Consider the following 17,699-nt stretch of genomic DNA (forward strand, 5'->3'; position numbering starts at 1 on the left):
TTCACCATCACCTCTGCTCTCCTCAAAACCCTTGACCCCTCCACCTTGGCAAGCTATCCCTCCATCTCCAACCCCTCCTTTCCTCTCCAAAGTCCTTGAACATGTTGACACCTCCCAAATCCATCCCCATCTTTCCTGGAACTCCATGTTTGAATCCCTCCAATCAGGTTTCTGCCCCTGATACTGAAACAGTCTCTTATCAAAGTCGCAAATGACATCCTGTGTGACTGTGACACAGGTAAACTTTCCCTCCTCGTCCTTCTCGACCTGTCTGCAGCCTTTGACACGGTTTGACCACACCATCCTCCTCCAACACCTCTCCACTGTCGTCCAGCTGGGTGGGACCTGCTCTCACCTGGTTCCATTCTTATCGATCTAATCGGAGCCAGAGAATCACTGGAAATGGCTTCTCTTCCTGCTCCTGCCCCGTTACCTCTGGTGTCCCCCCAAGGATCTATCCTTGGCCCCCTCCTATTTCTCATCTACATGCTGCCCCTCAGTGACACCATCTGAAAGCACAGTGTTAGTTTTCACGTGTACGCTGACGACACCCAGCTCTACCTGACCACCATCTCTCTCGACTCCTGCACTATCTATAAATTTTCTGTCTGCTTGTCTGACATCCAGCACAGGATGAGCAGAAATTTCCTCCAATATATTGGGAAGACTGAAGCCATTGTCTTCAGTCCCCACTCCAAACTAAATATCATAAGAGCATAAGAACATTCAAGAACAATAGGAAGCTAGGTAAAGGTGGAGGGGTAGCACTGTTAATCAAAGAAGGCTTAGTGCAATAGAGATGACCTTGGTTCAGGAGATCAGAATGTAGAATAAGTTTGGGTGGAGATGAGGAATTGTAAGGGAAAAAAGTCCATTAGTGGGAGCGGTCTATAGGCCCCCTAACAGTAACCACAGTATATGAGAAAGTATTCAAGAGAAAATATTGTGTGTTTGTGATAAAGGGATGGGAATAATCGTGGGTGATTTTAACCTACACACAAACTGGAAAAATCAGATTGGCAGTAGTAGTCTGGATTCTTGGAATGCTTTGGAGACAGTTTCTTAGAGCAGCATGTTCTGGAACCAACTAGAGAGCAGGTTACATTAGACTTGGTATTGTGTAACGTGACAGGATTAATTAATGACCTCAGAGTAAAGGCACCCCTAGGTAGCAGCAACCACAATATGATTGAATTTTACATCCAGTTTGAAAGGGAGAAGAGTGGGTCAAAGACTAGTATTTTAAACCTAAATAAGGGCAAATATGTGGGGATGAAAGCTGAGCTAGCTGAAGTGAACTGAGAAACTAGGCTAGAGGATTGATCAATAGAGAAGCAGTGGCAGACATTTAAGGGGCTATTTCACAGTATTCAGAATAAGTACATACCTACTATAAAGAAAAATTCTAAGGGCAGGAGTCGTCACCTGTGGTTAACTAAAGAAGTTAGGGAAAGCATCAAACTTGAGGAAAAAGCATACAACTCTGCAAAACTGAGTGGCAGGTCAGATGATTGGACAGAATATAAAGAACGGCAGAGAATGACTAAAAGGTTAATCGGGAGAAAGACATTAGAGTATGAGAGGAAGCTAGCTAGAAATGTAAAAACGGATAGCAAGAGTTTCTATAGGTACTTAAAAAGGAAAGTAGTAAGTAATGTGAGTGTTGGTCCTCTAGAGAGGGACAGTGAGGAGTTAATAGTAGATAATAAGGAAATGGCAGAAGAAATGAACAAATATTTTGCTTCTGTCTTCACTATAGAGGATACAAAAAACATTCCAGTAATAGCTGTAAATCAGGAGATGAATGGGAGAAAGGAACTTGGTGAAATTACAATCACTAGGGAAGTGGTACTGAGCAAACTGATGGAGCTGTGGGCTGACAAGTCTCCAGGTCCCGATGGACTACATCCTAGGGTCTTGAGAGGTGGCTGATGTGGTAGTTGATGCGTTGGTGTTAATTTTCCAAAATTTGATAGATTCTGGAAAGGTTCCATCAGATTGGAAAGTAGCAAATATAACCCCTCTATTCAAGAAGGGAGGGAGGCAAGAAACTATAGGCCAGTTAGCTTGGCGTCTGTCATGGGGAAGATGTTAGAATCGATCGTTAAGGAGGTTATAGCTGGGCACTTAGAGAAACTCAAGGTAATCGGGAAGACTCGGCATGGTTTTGTGAAAGGGAAATCATGTTTAACCAATTTATTGGAGTTCTTTGAAGGTGTAACGTGTGTAGTGGATACAGGGGAGCTTGTAGACATACTGTACTTGGATTTCCAGAAGGCATTTGATAAGATGCCACATCAAAGGTTATTACAGAAAATAAAAGCGCATGGTGTAAGGGTGACATATTAACATGGATAGAAGATTGGCTGGCTGGCAGAAAGCAGAGAGTATGCATAAATGGGCCTTTTCTGATTGACAGGATGTGATGAGTGGAGTCCCACAGGGGTCTGTGCTGGGGCCTCAACTTTTTACAATTTACATCAATGAATTAGATGAGGGGAGTGAAGATATGGTAGCTAAATTTGCAGATGACACAAAGATAGGTAGGAAAGTATGTTGTAAAGAGGACATGAGGTTACAAATGGATATAGATAGATAGAGTGAGTGGGCAAAGATCTGGCAAATGGAGTTTGTGGGAAAAGGTGAAGTTGTTCACTTTGGCAGGAAGAACAAAAAAGCAGAGTATTACTTAAATGGAGAACGACTGCAGAATTCCGAGGTGCAGAGGGATATAGGTGTTCTAGTACATGAGTCACAAAAAGTTAGTATGCAGGTACAGCAAGTAATTAAGAAGGCTAATGGAATGCTATCCTTTATTATGAGAGGGATTGAACATAAAAGCAAGGATGCTAAGCTTCAATGATACAGGGCATTGGTGAGACCACATCTCGAATACTGTGTGCAGTTTTGGTCTCCTTATTTAAGGAAGGATGTAAATGCGTTGGAGACGGTTCAGAGGAGGTTTACTAGATTGATACCTGGAATGGGCGGGTTGTCTTATGAGGAAAGGTTGGACAGTCTGGGTTTGTTTCCACTGGAGTTTAGAAGAGTGAGGGGTGATTGATTGAAGTATATAAGATCCTGAACAGTCTTGACAAGGTGGACATGGAAAGGATGTTTCCTCTTGTGGGTGAGTCCAGAACTAGGGGGCACTGTTTTAAAATTAGGGGTCGCCCTTTTAGGATAGAGGGCAGGAGAAATTTTTTCCCTGAGGGTTGTGCGACTTTGGAACTCTCTGTCTCAGAAGGTGGTGGAGGTGGGGTCCTTGAATATTTTTAAGGCAGAGGTAGATAGTTTATTTTTAGGCAAGGGAATCAAAGGTTATCGGGGGTAGATGGGAAAGTGGAAATCAAAACACAAGAAGATCAACTACGATCTTAGTGAATGGCGGAGCAGGCTCCAAATTTGGCAGGGGCCAAATGGTCTACTCCAGTTCCTATTTTTTATGTTCTAATGTAACTAAATATCGTCTCCTTGTTAACTTGTGTTGAGGCTGAACCAGACTAGTTTGCAACCTTATATTTGACCCCGAGATGATCTTTCAAACACCTATCTGTGCTGAAACCCTCTGAGATCTCCGTGCCCTCTAATTCTGGCCTCTTGTGCATCCCTGATCATAATTGCTCAACCATTGATGGCCGTCCCTTCAGTTGTTTAGGCCCTAAGCTAAATTCCCTCCCAACACTTCTCAACCTCACTTCTCCTTTAAGACACTGCTTAAAACCTACCTCTTTGACCAAGAGTGGAGAGAGGAACAGAGTTAACATTTTGAGTCCAATGTGACTCTTCAGTTCAGAAGAAGTATTGTATTGAACTCTGTTTCTCTCTCCACAGATGCTGCCAGACCTGCTGAGCTTTTCCAGCATTGCCTGTCTTTATTTCAGATCTTCAGCATCTGCAGTATTTTGCTCTTATCTTTGACCAAACTGTTGGTCATCTCAAATATCTCCTCATGTCTTTGTTCTATAATGCTCCTGTGAAGCACCTTAGGACATTTTGTTATGCTCGAGGTGCTATATTAAAATTCCTATTGTCACCTCTGATTCTTTTGCCATTCACCTTAAATCAGTGCCCTCTGGATACCAGTCCTTCTATCATTGCAGTTTTTACTTTCTTAATGTCTCAAAACTGATTTTTTTGGAATGCCTCCATTTTAAACCTGCTCCTGTCTTTCTCTGCTCTTAAGGAGAAGAATCCTAACCTCTCTGGTCTTAAGTCCCTCGTCCCTGATACCCTCCGCGGAAATTTCCTCTCCAGGATCTTGGATATCCTTCGGAAAATGTGGTGCCCAGAACATATTCCAGCTGTGCCTAACCAGTGTTTTTTTTTATAAAGGTTTAGCAGAATTTGCTTGCTTTTTGTATCTCTTATTAATAAGCACAGGATCCCATCTGCTTCCCAAATTGTCCTGCCAACTGCCTTCAAAGATTTGCATGCATACAGCCAGGTCTCCCTGTTCCTGCACCCTCTTTAGAATTGTCTGTTTTTATATTGCCTCTCGTTAATTCCTACCGCTTCACACTTCTCTGCATTAAATTTCATTTTGCACGTGTCTGCCCATTTCACCAATCTGTCGATTTTTGTTACCATCCTCCTCTTTGTTTACAATAATTTGAGTTCTGTGTGATCTGCAAAGGTTGAAATTATGCCCTGGATACACGAGGCCAGGTCATTAATACAAGACCACTGCCACCAATATTAGCCTGACTGGTGAGGCAATGGCGTAGTGGTATTGTCACTACACTAGTAACACAGAGAGCCAGGGTAATGGGGGCCCAGGTTCAAATCCCACCATGGCAGCTGGTGAAATTTGAATTCAATAAAACATCTGGAATTAAAAGTCTGATGATCACATTGTCAATTGTTGTAAAAACCTATCTGCTTCCTAATGCCTTTTAGGGAAGGAAATCTGGCCAACGTGTGACTCCAGACCCACAGCAGTTGACTCTTAAATGCTCTCTAAAATGGCCTAGCAAGTCACTCAGTTCTAAAGGGCAATTGGGGATGGGCAATAAATGCTGGCCTAGCCAGCGACGCCCACATCCCATTTTCTTTTAACTGTTTACAACCCTCCAGTCCTCTGATACCATCCTCCTATCCAAGGATGGTCTTCCACCCTCCCCTTCCTTCTAACTCAAAATGCATCCCATCCAGATCAGGTGACTACTACTTTTCTACTTTTTTATTTTCTACTTTCTACTTTTGAGGATTGCCAACCTTTTTAAGTACACCCTCTCTGTATTTCAAACAAAGTGATGTAGTTGATTGCAATTGCCACCTCACTGTGGGAGCTGGGGGAAGGGCCTCTCTCAGCTGACTGTTAAATAGAGTAAGCTCCCTTGCTTACTTCTTTGATTATACCCATTACTAAGTGGGAGCACTTGCCCCTGACACTCGCCCTGTATTAGCACCATGTTTGTCTCTGTTCGATGCAGCATTGATAGTGCCCGAACTTAAAAGACTTTGAGGAGAACAGAATATGAGACTCAGTGAGATTTCTAGTTGCATGCTGTTGGGCCCCCATCCCTACTGGTATCTGTACTTGAGTCCGACTGTCCATCCCTCTTTCCAGCTAGCATGTACAGCCAGATGCCAAGGTGAAAGGTCAACGTCGAACTCCCTGTATTACTCAGACCTGCAAATCATCGGGCTGCCAACCCTCCAGGATTGGCCTGGAGTCTCCAGGAATTTAAGATCAATTCTGTGCACAACCCTGGAAAAAAATCATCAGGACATTGAAAAAAATTGTTTACTTTTGTCATTTCCTTTACCAGCTAGAAAAGTCTTGAAAATGGGGAGGGGGGAAAGGGCTGTTTGGCTGGCAGTCAATTGGATAATGAGTCTTTTTGCTTTCCAGTTAGCGTAGGAAAGCAGTGCATCACAAGGATGGTTGTGTTGGCCAACTAATGGCTGGAGCGTGAGGGCCAAGTCATGTGGTGGAACCTCCAGGAATACTTTTAATTGCAGCTGGCAACCCTAGCACTTCACCTGATGAGTTTGTGAAGTGATTGGGCCTTTTAATGTTGTAAAATGTGCCAAGGTGTTTTGCAGGAGCATTATCAAACAAAATTTGACACTTAATCACATAAGATATTCAAATAAGCGATCAGAATCTAGCGTCTTGAAGGAAAAGAGAGGGGTTTGTGGAGGGCGGGGGTGAATTCCAGAGTTTAGGGCCTAGGCAGATGAAGTGCTGTGAGAAACTTGATTGTGAGGGCTTTTTATTTGACTAAAATGGCTGTTTTCTCTAAATGACTGAGATGTCTCTTTTTTTTTTGTTTTTATTTTCTTCAGCTCACCCTCGATTTTACAACCAGCTGTTTGCAGGACTGGACCATCACTCCTTGGTTGGACGTTATATAACAGAAACACTGAACACAAGCCAGTGAGCAGCATTTACTGATGGTCCAACCCAAGCACTTGCAGTGGGTATTGTGAACAGCGCCATTGATTAGAAATTGGAAAACACAGAACTCTGTTTTCCTTTTTTTAAACACCTCTTTTACCCCCACCCTTCTCCCCCCCCACCCCAACAAACCCCTCCCACGCAACGTCATCCAGATGAACTGATCTCCAGGTTTGTGCCATTCCTGAGCAGCCCATTAGCTTCCTGAGAGGCGTAGATTCTCTTACTCTTCCTGTTGGGTTCATACAGATAGAGGTCATGTACCCCCATTGTCTCAATGTGGAGCTATTGTAAAATATTATGTTATTGTCGCATATTGTGTGTCAGCTGTGACTCAGTTAGTAGCGCACTTGCCTCTGGGTTGCATGCTTTTGGGTTCAAGTCCCGTTCAAAATGGGGATGTATGCGGGTCTGGGGCGTATTATTTCAAAGAAGGGCAGGGGAGTTCTCCCCGGTGCCCTGCCCAATATTTATCCCTTGACCAACATCACAAAAAACACATTATCTGGTCACTATCACATTGCTGTTTGTGGGATCTTGCTGAATGCAAATTGGCTACTACGTTTCCTACCTTTTTTATAATAGTGGCTACACTTCAAAAAGTACTTCATTGGTTGTAAAGTACTTTAAGCCATCCAGTGGTCATGAAAAGTGCTATAGAAATGCAAGTCTGTCTTTCTATTATTGCCACCTATCTTTTAACTCTGCCAGAAGACTTGGGAACACTGAAATATCTGGGTTATAGTCCTTTTTATTAAATCCAGTAAATAAGATAGTAAAACCTTGCAAGAGATATACATACCCAGTATCCACATCCCAAGGACTCCTTCAGGGGTCTTTAGTGCCATGTTGGCTGCTTCACTTCTACAGGAACAGAAGGATGTTCCCCAGAGGTTTGTGTGTTCTATCTATAATAATTTTAATTACATAGGGCAATGCAGGCACTATATGACATTGTAGCTGTGTGCACGACTGACATGCATGTCCCCATCTTTTCACCAACCCCCTGTCCATTATACCTTTCTGCTTTGACCGTTCCCCACCAAAGGGACCCTGTGACTGCTCGGGACTCCGATTCCCACCTTTTCTACATGGCAAGACCTGAACGACCTGAAGCATTACATAGCTATTTTTGATTGGGGAGGAGCGCTACTTTGGTTAACATTTTCCTTCCATCGTGAGGTCAGAAGTGGGGATGTTCGCTGATGATTGCACAATGTTCAGCAACATTCGCGACTCCTCAGATACTGAAGCAGTCCATGTCCAAATGACGCAAGACCTGGACAATATCCAGGCTTGGGCTGACAAGTGGCAAGTAACATTCGTGCCACACAAGTGCCTGGCAATGACCATCTCCAACAAGAGAGCATCTAACGATCGCTCCTTGACATTCAATGGCATTGCCATCACTGAATCCTCCATTATCAATATCCTGGGGGTTACCATTGACCAGAAACTGAACTGGACCAGCCATATAAATACTGTAGCTACAAGTGCAGGTCAGAGGCAAGTAACTCACCTCCTGACTCCCCAAAGCCTGTCCACCATCTACAAGGCACAAGTCAGGAGTGTGATGGAATATTCCCCACTTGCCTGATGAGTGCAGCTCCAACAACACTCAAGAATCTCGACACCATCCAGGACAAAGCAGCCCCACTTGATTGGACTCACATCCGCAAACATTCACTCCCTCCACCACCGATGCACAGTAGCAGCAGTGTGTCCCCATCAAACACTCCCAGGACAGGTACAGCACGGGGTTAGATACAGAGTAAAGCTCCCTCTACACTGTCCCCATCAAACACTCCCAGGACAGATACAGCATGGGGTTAGATACAGAGTAAAGCTCCCTCTACACTGTCCCCATCAAACACTCCCAGGACAGGTACAGCACGGGGTTAGATACAGAGTAAAGCTCCCTCTACACTGTCCCCATCAAACACTCCCAGGACAGGTACAGCACGGGGTTAGATACAGAGTAAAGCTCCCTCTACACTGTCCTCATCAAACACTCACAGGACAGGTACAGCATGGGGTTAGATACAGAGTAAAGCTCCCTCTACACTGTCCTCATCAAACACTCCCAGGACAGGTACAACACGGGGTTAGATACAGAGTAAAGCTCCCTTTACACTGTCCTCATCAAACACTCCCAGGACAGGTACAACACGGGGTTAGATACAGAGTAAAGCTCCCTCTACATTCTACTGTCAGTTTGCCCTGTTCCAAATTTGGAAAAATACTTTCCCAGCAGGTTGATTCAAAAGTCAATGCCAAGTTAGCTGATCTCAGATGGGCTGTGCGCATAAGGAATGGCCCCTTAATTTAAGTGCTGCTGTTGTCAAGGAATCTTAGACTGGCATTTGTCGAGGCTGATGTGGGAGCAAATGGGTAGTTTTGGGTTCTGAACTTGCACCCATGGCTGTACTGTGCCAAGTAGTATTAAACTTGCAGTTTAAGATGTGATACAAACACTGGATATTGATTGTTCTTTTCTCACATGCTAACACCCCCTTCCCTCCCCTTTTCCTGTGCTGCCTCTCTACCCTTCCCTCTTTCATTCTTCCCCACTCCCTATTTATGGGGTTGCCTTTCTTCTCCCATGCTTCCCTTATCTTGCTGTCTCTCGTTCTTTTTCATCTGTGTGTCTTACACCCCTCTCGTACTCCCCCCTCTCTTCTACCCTCCTCCCCCTGGATGCTGTCTCTCTTTCTCTCTCAGGTACACCTATGAGATTGCACCAGTCTTTGTGCTGATGGAGGAAGTGGTGTTGAATAAGCTTCGCCAGCTTATAGGATGGAAGTGTGGCGATGGAATTTTCTGCCCAGGTTAGTGCCACGACTCTGGGCACTAAAACCCAGGACCAGGCTGCATGTTTTGTTTTTAAATCCCGCTCGTTCAGCCTTCTTCCCACATGGCTAACACAGCCTCCTTGTCCAATGTTCTAAGCTGTGGAGCCTATCCAATTCCAAACTGAGGTCCACATTCAGCTTGCCTCTGGATAACTGATCCCCACTTCAGAAAAAATGAGGGTCCGTGCGATGAGGTGGCCATGCATTGTGAGTGCTCATGTTCTGGAGTGTGCTCCCAGAAATGGGAATGGGAATGTCACTGGGCTAGTACTCCAGAGGCCCAGACTAATGCTCTGGGGACACGGGTTTAAATCCCACCATGGTAGCTGGTGGAATTTAAATTCGACTAGTAAATCTGGAATTATAAAGCTAGTCTTAGTAATGGTGACCATGCCAACTATGATTGATGTTAAAAACCCATCTGGTTCACTAATGTCCTTACCTGGTCTGGCCTACCTGTGAGTCCAGACCCACAGCAATGTGGTTGACTCTTAAATGCCCTCTGAAATGGCCTAGCAAACCACTCAGTTCAAGGCATGGGCAACAAATGCTGGCCCTGCCAGTGACACCCACATCCCATGAAAGAATAAAACTGGTGAGCTGTGCTTCTCCCCTTCGGGCATTTGAAGTCACCATGGGGTATATTTTGAAACAGCAGTGCCTTTTAAAGATAAAAAGTCACCCCCTCCCCCACCGACTGTATCACGCTCTCAATGGTCATGAATAGGGTTTGAGTTGCTTATTACATTCCCAAAATTTTCAGATGCAGCCATGCGGAATCCAAGATTCCAGGATCGGGATGACAAGACTTAAAAACAGATCTGTGACAGAGATTTGTTGGGATGTTGTAGAGAAACAGATGCACCATAACCAACACTAACTCAAATTGTATTTATTTTCACTGTAACACTCTCCATTTGAACATATATAAAAGTGCTCTGCATACATGTTCAGCTTCTGCTGGTGTCATACAAACACCAGTCTTAAAATAAGTGATGACCATAACTTAGCCAGTGCTTGTATTCCACTTACATATGCAGCCATTAAGAGAGGCCACTATTACCCACCCTCCCCACCAATCAATAAGTGTATTGCAACATCCACAGGTAGTAACACCATCAGTAAATACACGCTTCAAACCTCAACCGTGAGAGAAGCCAAAAATCAAGCAGGATCTAACATGAGATTTGTAGCTGTTCATTGTGAACCAGTGAAACAGTTCCTAAACACTTGTGTCCCCCACAGAGTCAAAATGAGAGTTTTGTAGAGATTAGTACCGGTGGAAAAATTCTCCTCAACTCCTCACTGCCATTATTTTACATCTGGGCCCTTTAGGTACTGACCTCTGTGCTAAGGAAAATGGGTTTTTCCTATCCATTCTACCTGGACCTGTGATTTTATACACCTCAGTCAAATCTCCCCTTAGTCTCTTTCAAAGAAAACAACCCCAGCCTATCCAAACTTTCCTCATGGATAAAATTCTCCACTCCCGGCTACTGTCTCAGAAATCTCCTTTCTACTCTCTCTAGCGTGATCACTAACTGGCCTGTCGTTCCCTGTTTTCTTTCTTTTCCTCCTTTCTTGAATAGCAATGTTACGTTTAACTTCCAATCTGCTGGGGCCATTCTAGAATCGAGGAAATTTTAGAAAATCGTAACCAGTGCATCCACTATCTCTGCAGCCTGTTCCTCTATACTGCTTAGTATCGTACCATTGATTGTGGATTCCCTTGCCTAGTTTGCCCCCACCTCCGCCAAGTGCATTACCTGACATTTCTTTGGATTGATCTCCATTTGCCACTGTTCTGTCCACCTGAGCAGTCCATTAATATCTTCCTGCAGTCTACAGCTTTCTTCCTCGCTATCAACCACAGTCAATTTTTGTAGCATTTGCAAACTTCTTAATCATGCCCCCTACTTTTGAAGTCTATATTATTGATATATAGACACACAAAGCAAGGGAGCCCTATGGAACCCTGCAGAAAAACACCCATTCCCATTTGCTTTCAGCCTCGGAGACTGTTTTGAATCTAACTTGCCACTTTCCCATGGATTTTCTGATCAGTCTGCCATGTGGGACTTTGTCAAAAGCCTTGCTAAACTCCATACAGACTACATCAAGCACGCTAGCCTCATCAACCCTCCTTGTTAACTCCTCAAAAAAAAATTCAGTCAAGTTAAATTCAATCAAGTTAGTCAGATAGGACTTTCCCTTAACAAATCTATTGACTGTCTTTGATTAATCTGTCTTTCTAAATGACTATTTATTACCGTCTCTCCGAATTTGCCCGCCCACTGAGAGGTAGACTGCCCTGTAATTATTCAGACTGTTCCTTCCTTCTTATGCTGCAGTCCTCTGGCACCACGCCCATCAATGGAAAATTTCCTCCTGCTATTTCCTCCCTTCTTAGCAGCCTGAGATGCATTTAATCTGGGCCTGGTGGTTTATCCGCTTTCAAAGATGTTAAACCTCTTGATGCTTCCTCTCGCACTATGTTTACACCATCCAGTCCTCCTCCTCGAATACAATGTCTACTTTGCCCCGCTCTCGTGAAGAGAGACACAAGGTATTCCTGAAGAACCTTGTCCACATCTTCCGCCTCCACAGACAAGTTACCTGTTTGGTCTTTAACAGGCTTGACTCTTTCCTTTAGTTTCATCCTCTTGCACTTTTTGTAGTTAGAAACCAATTTGGGTTCTCCTTGATTTTACTTGCTGATATTTTATCATGCCCTTTCTTTGCTTCCCTAATTTCCTATATTAATTTCACTGCTAGCTACACTTTCTGTACTCCCCAGGCTTTCTACAGCATTGAGCTCTCTGTACCTGACACAAGCTTCCCTTTCTGCCCTATCCTAATCTAAATCTCTGGCATCCAGTGGGGGCCTAGAATTGGGAGTCCTCCCTTTTCTCTGTGTGGGAAGATATTTATTCTGAACTCTTAGACCCATCACCAACAACACTGTGCACCAACCTCCCCAGATAGTAGTAATCTATGTTACCTTCTGTCAAACTGTATATATATATTAGCTTGAAAGCAATTGATGGTAGGAGGTGAATGTGAGAGTCTGCCGTTTTGTTTTTGTATGATTCTTCTGTCCACAGGAGGCTCGATGTCCAATATGTACGCTATGAATGTGGCCAGATACAAGCTCTTCCCTGAAATCAAGAAACAGGGCCTGTGGGACATGCCGAGACTGGCAATCTTTACCTCTGAAGAGGTGAGTTTTGTAGGGATTGCCTCAGAGCAGGAACGCCTTCAGTAACCCTTTTAATAAGAAATGACTTTGTGTTTGGCAATTATCTTTCCAGTGCAGTGTTTGACTCAGTCCAAGAATGTCATCGGTTAAGGTTGGAAATTGTTCCTGGGACACAACCTTATTTGTGAAGGTTTTTAGTGATAAGTGGGACATACCCTCAAGGCCAAGTTTGGCTGTAGAGGATCTGAACACCAGGATGAGAGTTTTACAATTGTAAGTGTTGCCAGGTGATAAAGCCAGGGGTGCTGGGTGAATGGGATCTGGGGGTAAATTAAAAGCCGGGCATGAGTTCAAGGTAGGAGGTTGACCCGGAGAACACTGAAACAGGCAAGTCTTGAAGTAACAAAAGCATGGATGAGGGTTTCAGCAGCAGATGAGCTGAAGCAGGCGGGGGAGATGGATGATAACTGAAGGATGGAAGTAGGTGATCTTAGTCATGGTGTGGATATGGTTTCTGGGCAATGCAGACATGATCTAGTCCATGAGCCAGACATCTTGATCAGTGCCATGAATGGGTGAGACATAACCCAATGCCTGTATCTTCCTATTATGAATCTCTTTGTTTCTCGCAAACAAAGCCCCAGTCTGTTGATTCCTCCTTTTGTCCATCAATGTCACAAATGATCAAAACATTCACGGTGCACAATGGCCTCCAAGATACCCAAGACTGCAACCACCTTGCTTTCCCCATGTTATATTCTGCACTTCTCCAATCTCCATGCTAGCTCCTTAATCACTGTTGTGTCCACTTCCTTCTCCAGACCCCCTGCCCTCACTTTCCTTTTTAATCTCCCTTGTGCTCCTCCTGAAAGACTTGCCTTTGAGCGATTGGGAGGGGGGAGGCAGGGGTGGGGGAGGGTGGGGAAAACTGTTTTCTCCATGCTTTTCGCAGACTTTGCCTCCCCTTAGACCTGCTCCAATAATCAACATTCTTGGACTGTCTATGCACGCAGTAATCAAAATAAGGTAAATGAGCTTGTGGCGCAGATTGAAATTGGCAGGGATGATGTGGTGGGCATCATGGAGACATGGCTGCAAGGGGATCAGGACTGGGAGCTAAGTATCCAAGGAAATACATCCTATCGAAAAGATAGGCAGGTTGGCAGAGGAGGTGGGGTTGCTTTGTTAGTAAGAAATGAAATTAAATCGATAGCAAGAAACGACGTAGGGTCAGATGATGTAGAATCTGTGTGGGTAGAGTTGAGGAACCGCAAAGGTAAAAAAACCATTAGGGGAGTTATGTACAGGCCTCCGAACAGTAGTCAGGATGTGGGGCACAAGATACACTAGGAGATAGAAAAGGCGTGTAAGAAAGGCAAGGTTACAATGATCATGGGGGATTTCAATATGCAGGTAGACTGGGAAAATCAGGTTGGTAGTGGATCCCAAGAAAAGGAATTTGTGGAATGTCTACGAGATGGCTTTTTGGAGCAGCTTGTGGTGGAGCCCACTAGGGAGCAGGCAATTCTAGATTTAGTGATGTGTAATGAGGCAGATTTGATAAGGGAGCTTAAGGTGAAGGAACCCTTAGGAGGAAGTGACCATAATATGATAGAATTTACCCTGCAATTTGAGAGGAAAAAGCTGGAATCAGATGTAACGGTATTACAGTTGAATAAAGGCAACTACAGAGGCATGAGGGAGGAGCTGGCCAGAATTGACTGGGAGATGAGCCTAGCAGGAAAGACAGTGGAACAGCAATGGCAGGAGTTTCTGGGAGTAATTTGGGAGACACAGCAAAAATTCATCCCTAGGAAGAAGAAGCATACTAAAGGGAGGACGAGGCAATCATGGCTGACAATGGAAGTTAGGGACAGTATAAAAGCTAAAGAGAAAGCATACAATGTGGCAAAGAGCAGTGGGAAACCAGGGGATTGGGAAGCCTACAAAGACCAACAGAGGACAACTAAAAAAGAAATAAGGAGGGAGAAGATTAAATATAAGGGTAAACTAGCCAGTAATATAAAAGAAGATTGGAAGATTTTTTTTAGATATATAAAGGGTAAGAGAGAGGCAAAAGTGGACATTGGGCCGCTGGAAAATGATGCTGGAGAAGTAGTAGTGGGGAACAAAGAAATGGTGGAGGAACTGAATAGGTACTTTGCGTCAGTCTTCACAGTGGAAGACACGAGAAACATCCCCAAAGTTCAAGAGAGTCGAGGGGCAGAGGTGAGTATGGTGGCCATTACCAAGGAGAAGGTGCTAGGAAAATTGAAAGGTCTGAAGGTGGATAAATCACCTGGACCAGATGGATTACACCCCAGAGTTCTGAAGGAGATAGCTGAAGAGATAGTGGAGGCGTTAGTGGTGATCTTTCAGGAATCACTGGAGTCAGGGAGGGTCCCAGAGGACTGGAAAATCGCTAATGTAACCCCCCTGTTTAAGAAGGGAGTGAGGCAAAAGATGGGAAATTACAGGCCGATTAGCCTGACCTCGGTCGTTGGTAAGATTTTAGAGTCCATTATTAAGGATGAGATTTCAGAATACTTGGAAGTGCATGGTAAAATAGGGCAAAGTCAGCATGGTTTCATCAAGGGGAGGTCATGCCTGACAAATCTGTTAGAATTCTTTGAAGAGGTAATGAGTAGGTTAGACAAAGGAGAGCCAATGGATGTTATCTACTTGGACTTCCAGAAGGCCTTTGACAAGGTGCCGCACAGGAGGCTGCTCAGTAAGATAAGAGCCCATGGTGTTAGAGGCAAGGTACTAGCATGGATAGAAGATCGGCTGTCTGGCAGGAGGCAGAGAGTGGGGATAAGGGGGTCCTTCTCAGGATGGCAGCCAGTGACTAGTGGAGTTCCGCAGGGGTCAGTGTTGGGACCACAACTTTTCACTTTATACATTAATGATCTAGATGAAGGAACTGAGGGCATTCTGGCTAAGTTTGCAGATGATACAAAGATAGGTGGAGGGACCGGTAGTATTGAGGAGGCGGGGAGGCTGCAGAAGGATTTGGACAGGTCAGGAGAATGGGCAAAGAAGTAGCAGGTGGAATACAATGTGGGGAAGTGTGAGGTCATGCACTTTGGTAGGAAGAATAGAGGCATAGACTATTTTCTAAATGGGGAGAGAATTCAGAAATCTGGAGTGCAAAGGGACTTGGGAGTCCTAGTCCAGGATTCTCTTAAGGTTAACTTGCAGGTTGAGTCGGTAGTTAGGAAGGCAAATGCAATGTTGGCATTTATTTCGAGAGGACTAGAATATAAAAGCAGGGATGTGCTGCTGAGGCTTTATAAGGCTTTGGTCAGACCACATTTAGAATATTGTGAGCAATTTTGGGCCCCGTATCTCAGGAAGGATGTGCTGGCCCTGGTGAGGGTCCAAAGGAGGTTCACGAGAATGATCCCAGGAATGAAAGGCTTAACATATGAGGAACGTTTGAGGACTCTGGGTCTATACTCAATGGAGTTTAGAAGGATATGGGGGGATCTGATTGAAACTTACAGAATACTGAAAGACCTGGATAGAGTGGACGTGGGGAAGATGTTTCCATTAGTAGGAGAGACTAGGACCCGAGGGAACAGCCTCAGAGTAAAAGGAAGACCTTTTAGAACAGAGAGGAGGAGAAACTTCTTTAGCCAGAGAGTGGTGAATCTATGGAATTCATTGCCACAGAAGGCTGTGGAGGCCAGGTCATTGCGTGTATTTAAGACCGAGATAGATAGGATCTTGATTGGTAAGGGGATCAAAGGTTACGAGGAGAAGGCAGGAGAATGGGGTTGAGAAACTTATCAGCCATGATTGAATGGCGGAGCAGACTCGATGGGCCGAATGGCCTAATTTCTGCTCCTATGTCTTATGGTCTTATGGTCTATCTCCTGCGACCTCTGGCATAATGATTGCCTCTCCTCTGCCTCAAAGAAGTTTTGTTTCCCCTTTTAAAGGCTCTTTGCGCTCGGTATGAAACCTAAGCCTGTCCTGTTCCACCTCTTGAAGAGGCTTCACTTAGCCATTCACTCGTGGACAGGAAGAAAAGGGAAAAGCTTGCTCCCTGAGGAATGGTCTCTCTTTCATTTTGAATATTCAACCTCTTTCTAGCAATTTTTCTGTTATTCTCATGGTAAGTGATCCTTTGAACCTCCAGACTTCTCGTTGGGGTCAACTGTAGTCATCCTCCGCCAGGGATCCCTTGCCTCTCTTATCTTTCCTATTGTATTAATGAGGTTTTAAAGCACACACTTGGTGTCACTTCATCACTATTGCTTGATTTGACCCCTATTTCTTTTATTCTCATTGTATCTTGCACCGTGAGCTGAACGTAAGAACACCATACAACCCCTTGAGCCTGCTTTGCCATTCAATATGACCATGGCTGATCTTCTACACTAACTCCACTTTTTCCTGCCCCTCTCCATGTCCTTTGATTCCCTGAGAGACCAGAAATCTGTCTATCCCAGCCTTAAATATATTCAACGATGGAGCATGCACAACCCTCTGGGGTAGAGAATTCCAAAGATTCACAGACCTCTGAGTGAAGAAATTTCTCCTCATCTCAGATCTAAATGAGCTTATTAACCTGCTTGCTTAGCAATAACCTGCTCACTGGCACTCAGTTTGGGTTCTGCCAGGGTCACTCAGCTCCTAATCTCATTACAGCCTTGGTTCAAACATGGACAAAAGAGCTGAACTCTCAAGATGAGGTGAGAGTGACTGCCCTTGACATTAAGGCCGCATTTGACCGAGTGTGGCATCAAAGAGCCCTAGTAAAACTGGAGTCAATGGGAATCAGGGGGAAAACTCTCCACTGGTTGGAGTCATACCTAGCACAAAAGAAGATGGTTGTGGTTGTTGGAGGTCAATCATCTCAGTTCCAGGACATCACTGCAGGAGTTCCTCAGGGTAGTGTCCTCGGCCCAACCATCTTCAGCTGCTTCATCAATGACCTTCCTTCCATCATAAGGTCAGAAGTGGGGATGTTCGCTGATAATTGCACAATGTTCAGTACCATTCACGACTCCCCAGGTACTGAAGCAGTCCATGTCCAAATGCAGCAAGACCTGGACAATATCCAGGTTTGGGCTGAAAAATGGCAAATAACATTTGCGCCACACAAGGCAATGACCATCTCCAGCAAGAGAGAATCCAACCATCACCCCTCAATAATTCAATGGCATTACCATCACTGAATCCCCCACTATCAACATCCTGGGGGTTACCATTGACCAGAAACTGAACTGGATTA

At 44.5% G+C, this 17,699-nt stretch overlaps 1 protein-coding gene across 3 annotated transcripts in view; it reads left to right on the forward strand.

Moving 5' to 3' along the window:
• csad (cysteine sulfinic acid decarboxylase) overlaps positions 1–17,699 on the forward strand; it is a 119,187-nt gene that overhangs the window by 31,857 nt on the left and 69,631 nt on the right. For all 3 annotated transcript variants that reach the window (XM_078534524.1, XM_078534523.1, XM_078534525.1), the window contains exons 4-6: positions 6,295–6,385; positions 9,128–9,234; positions 12,363–12,478. In XM_078534524.1, the coding sequence (XP_078390650.1) occupies positions 6,295–6,385; positions 9,128–9,234; positions 12,363–12,478 (314 nt within the window). The remainder of the gene's footprint in view (positions 1–6,294; positions 6,386–9,127; positions 9,235–12,362; positions 12,479–17,699) is intronic.

The sequence above is a fragment of the Cetorhinus maximus genome, chromosome X (genome assembly GCF_964194155.1).
Source record: "Cetorhinus maximus chromosome X, sCetMax3.hap1.1, whole genome shotgun sequence".
Taxonomy (NCBI): Eukaryota; Metazoa; Chordata; class Chondrichthyes; order Lamniformes; family Cetorhinidae; genus Cetorhinus; species Cetorhinus maximus.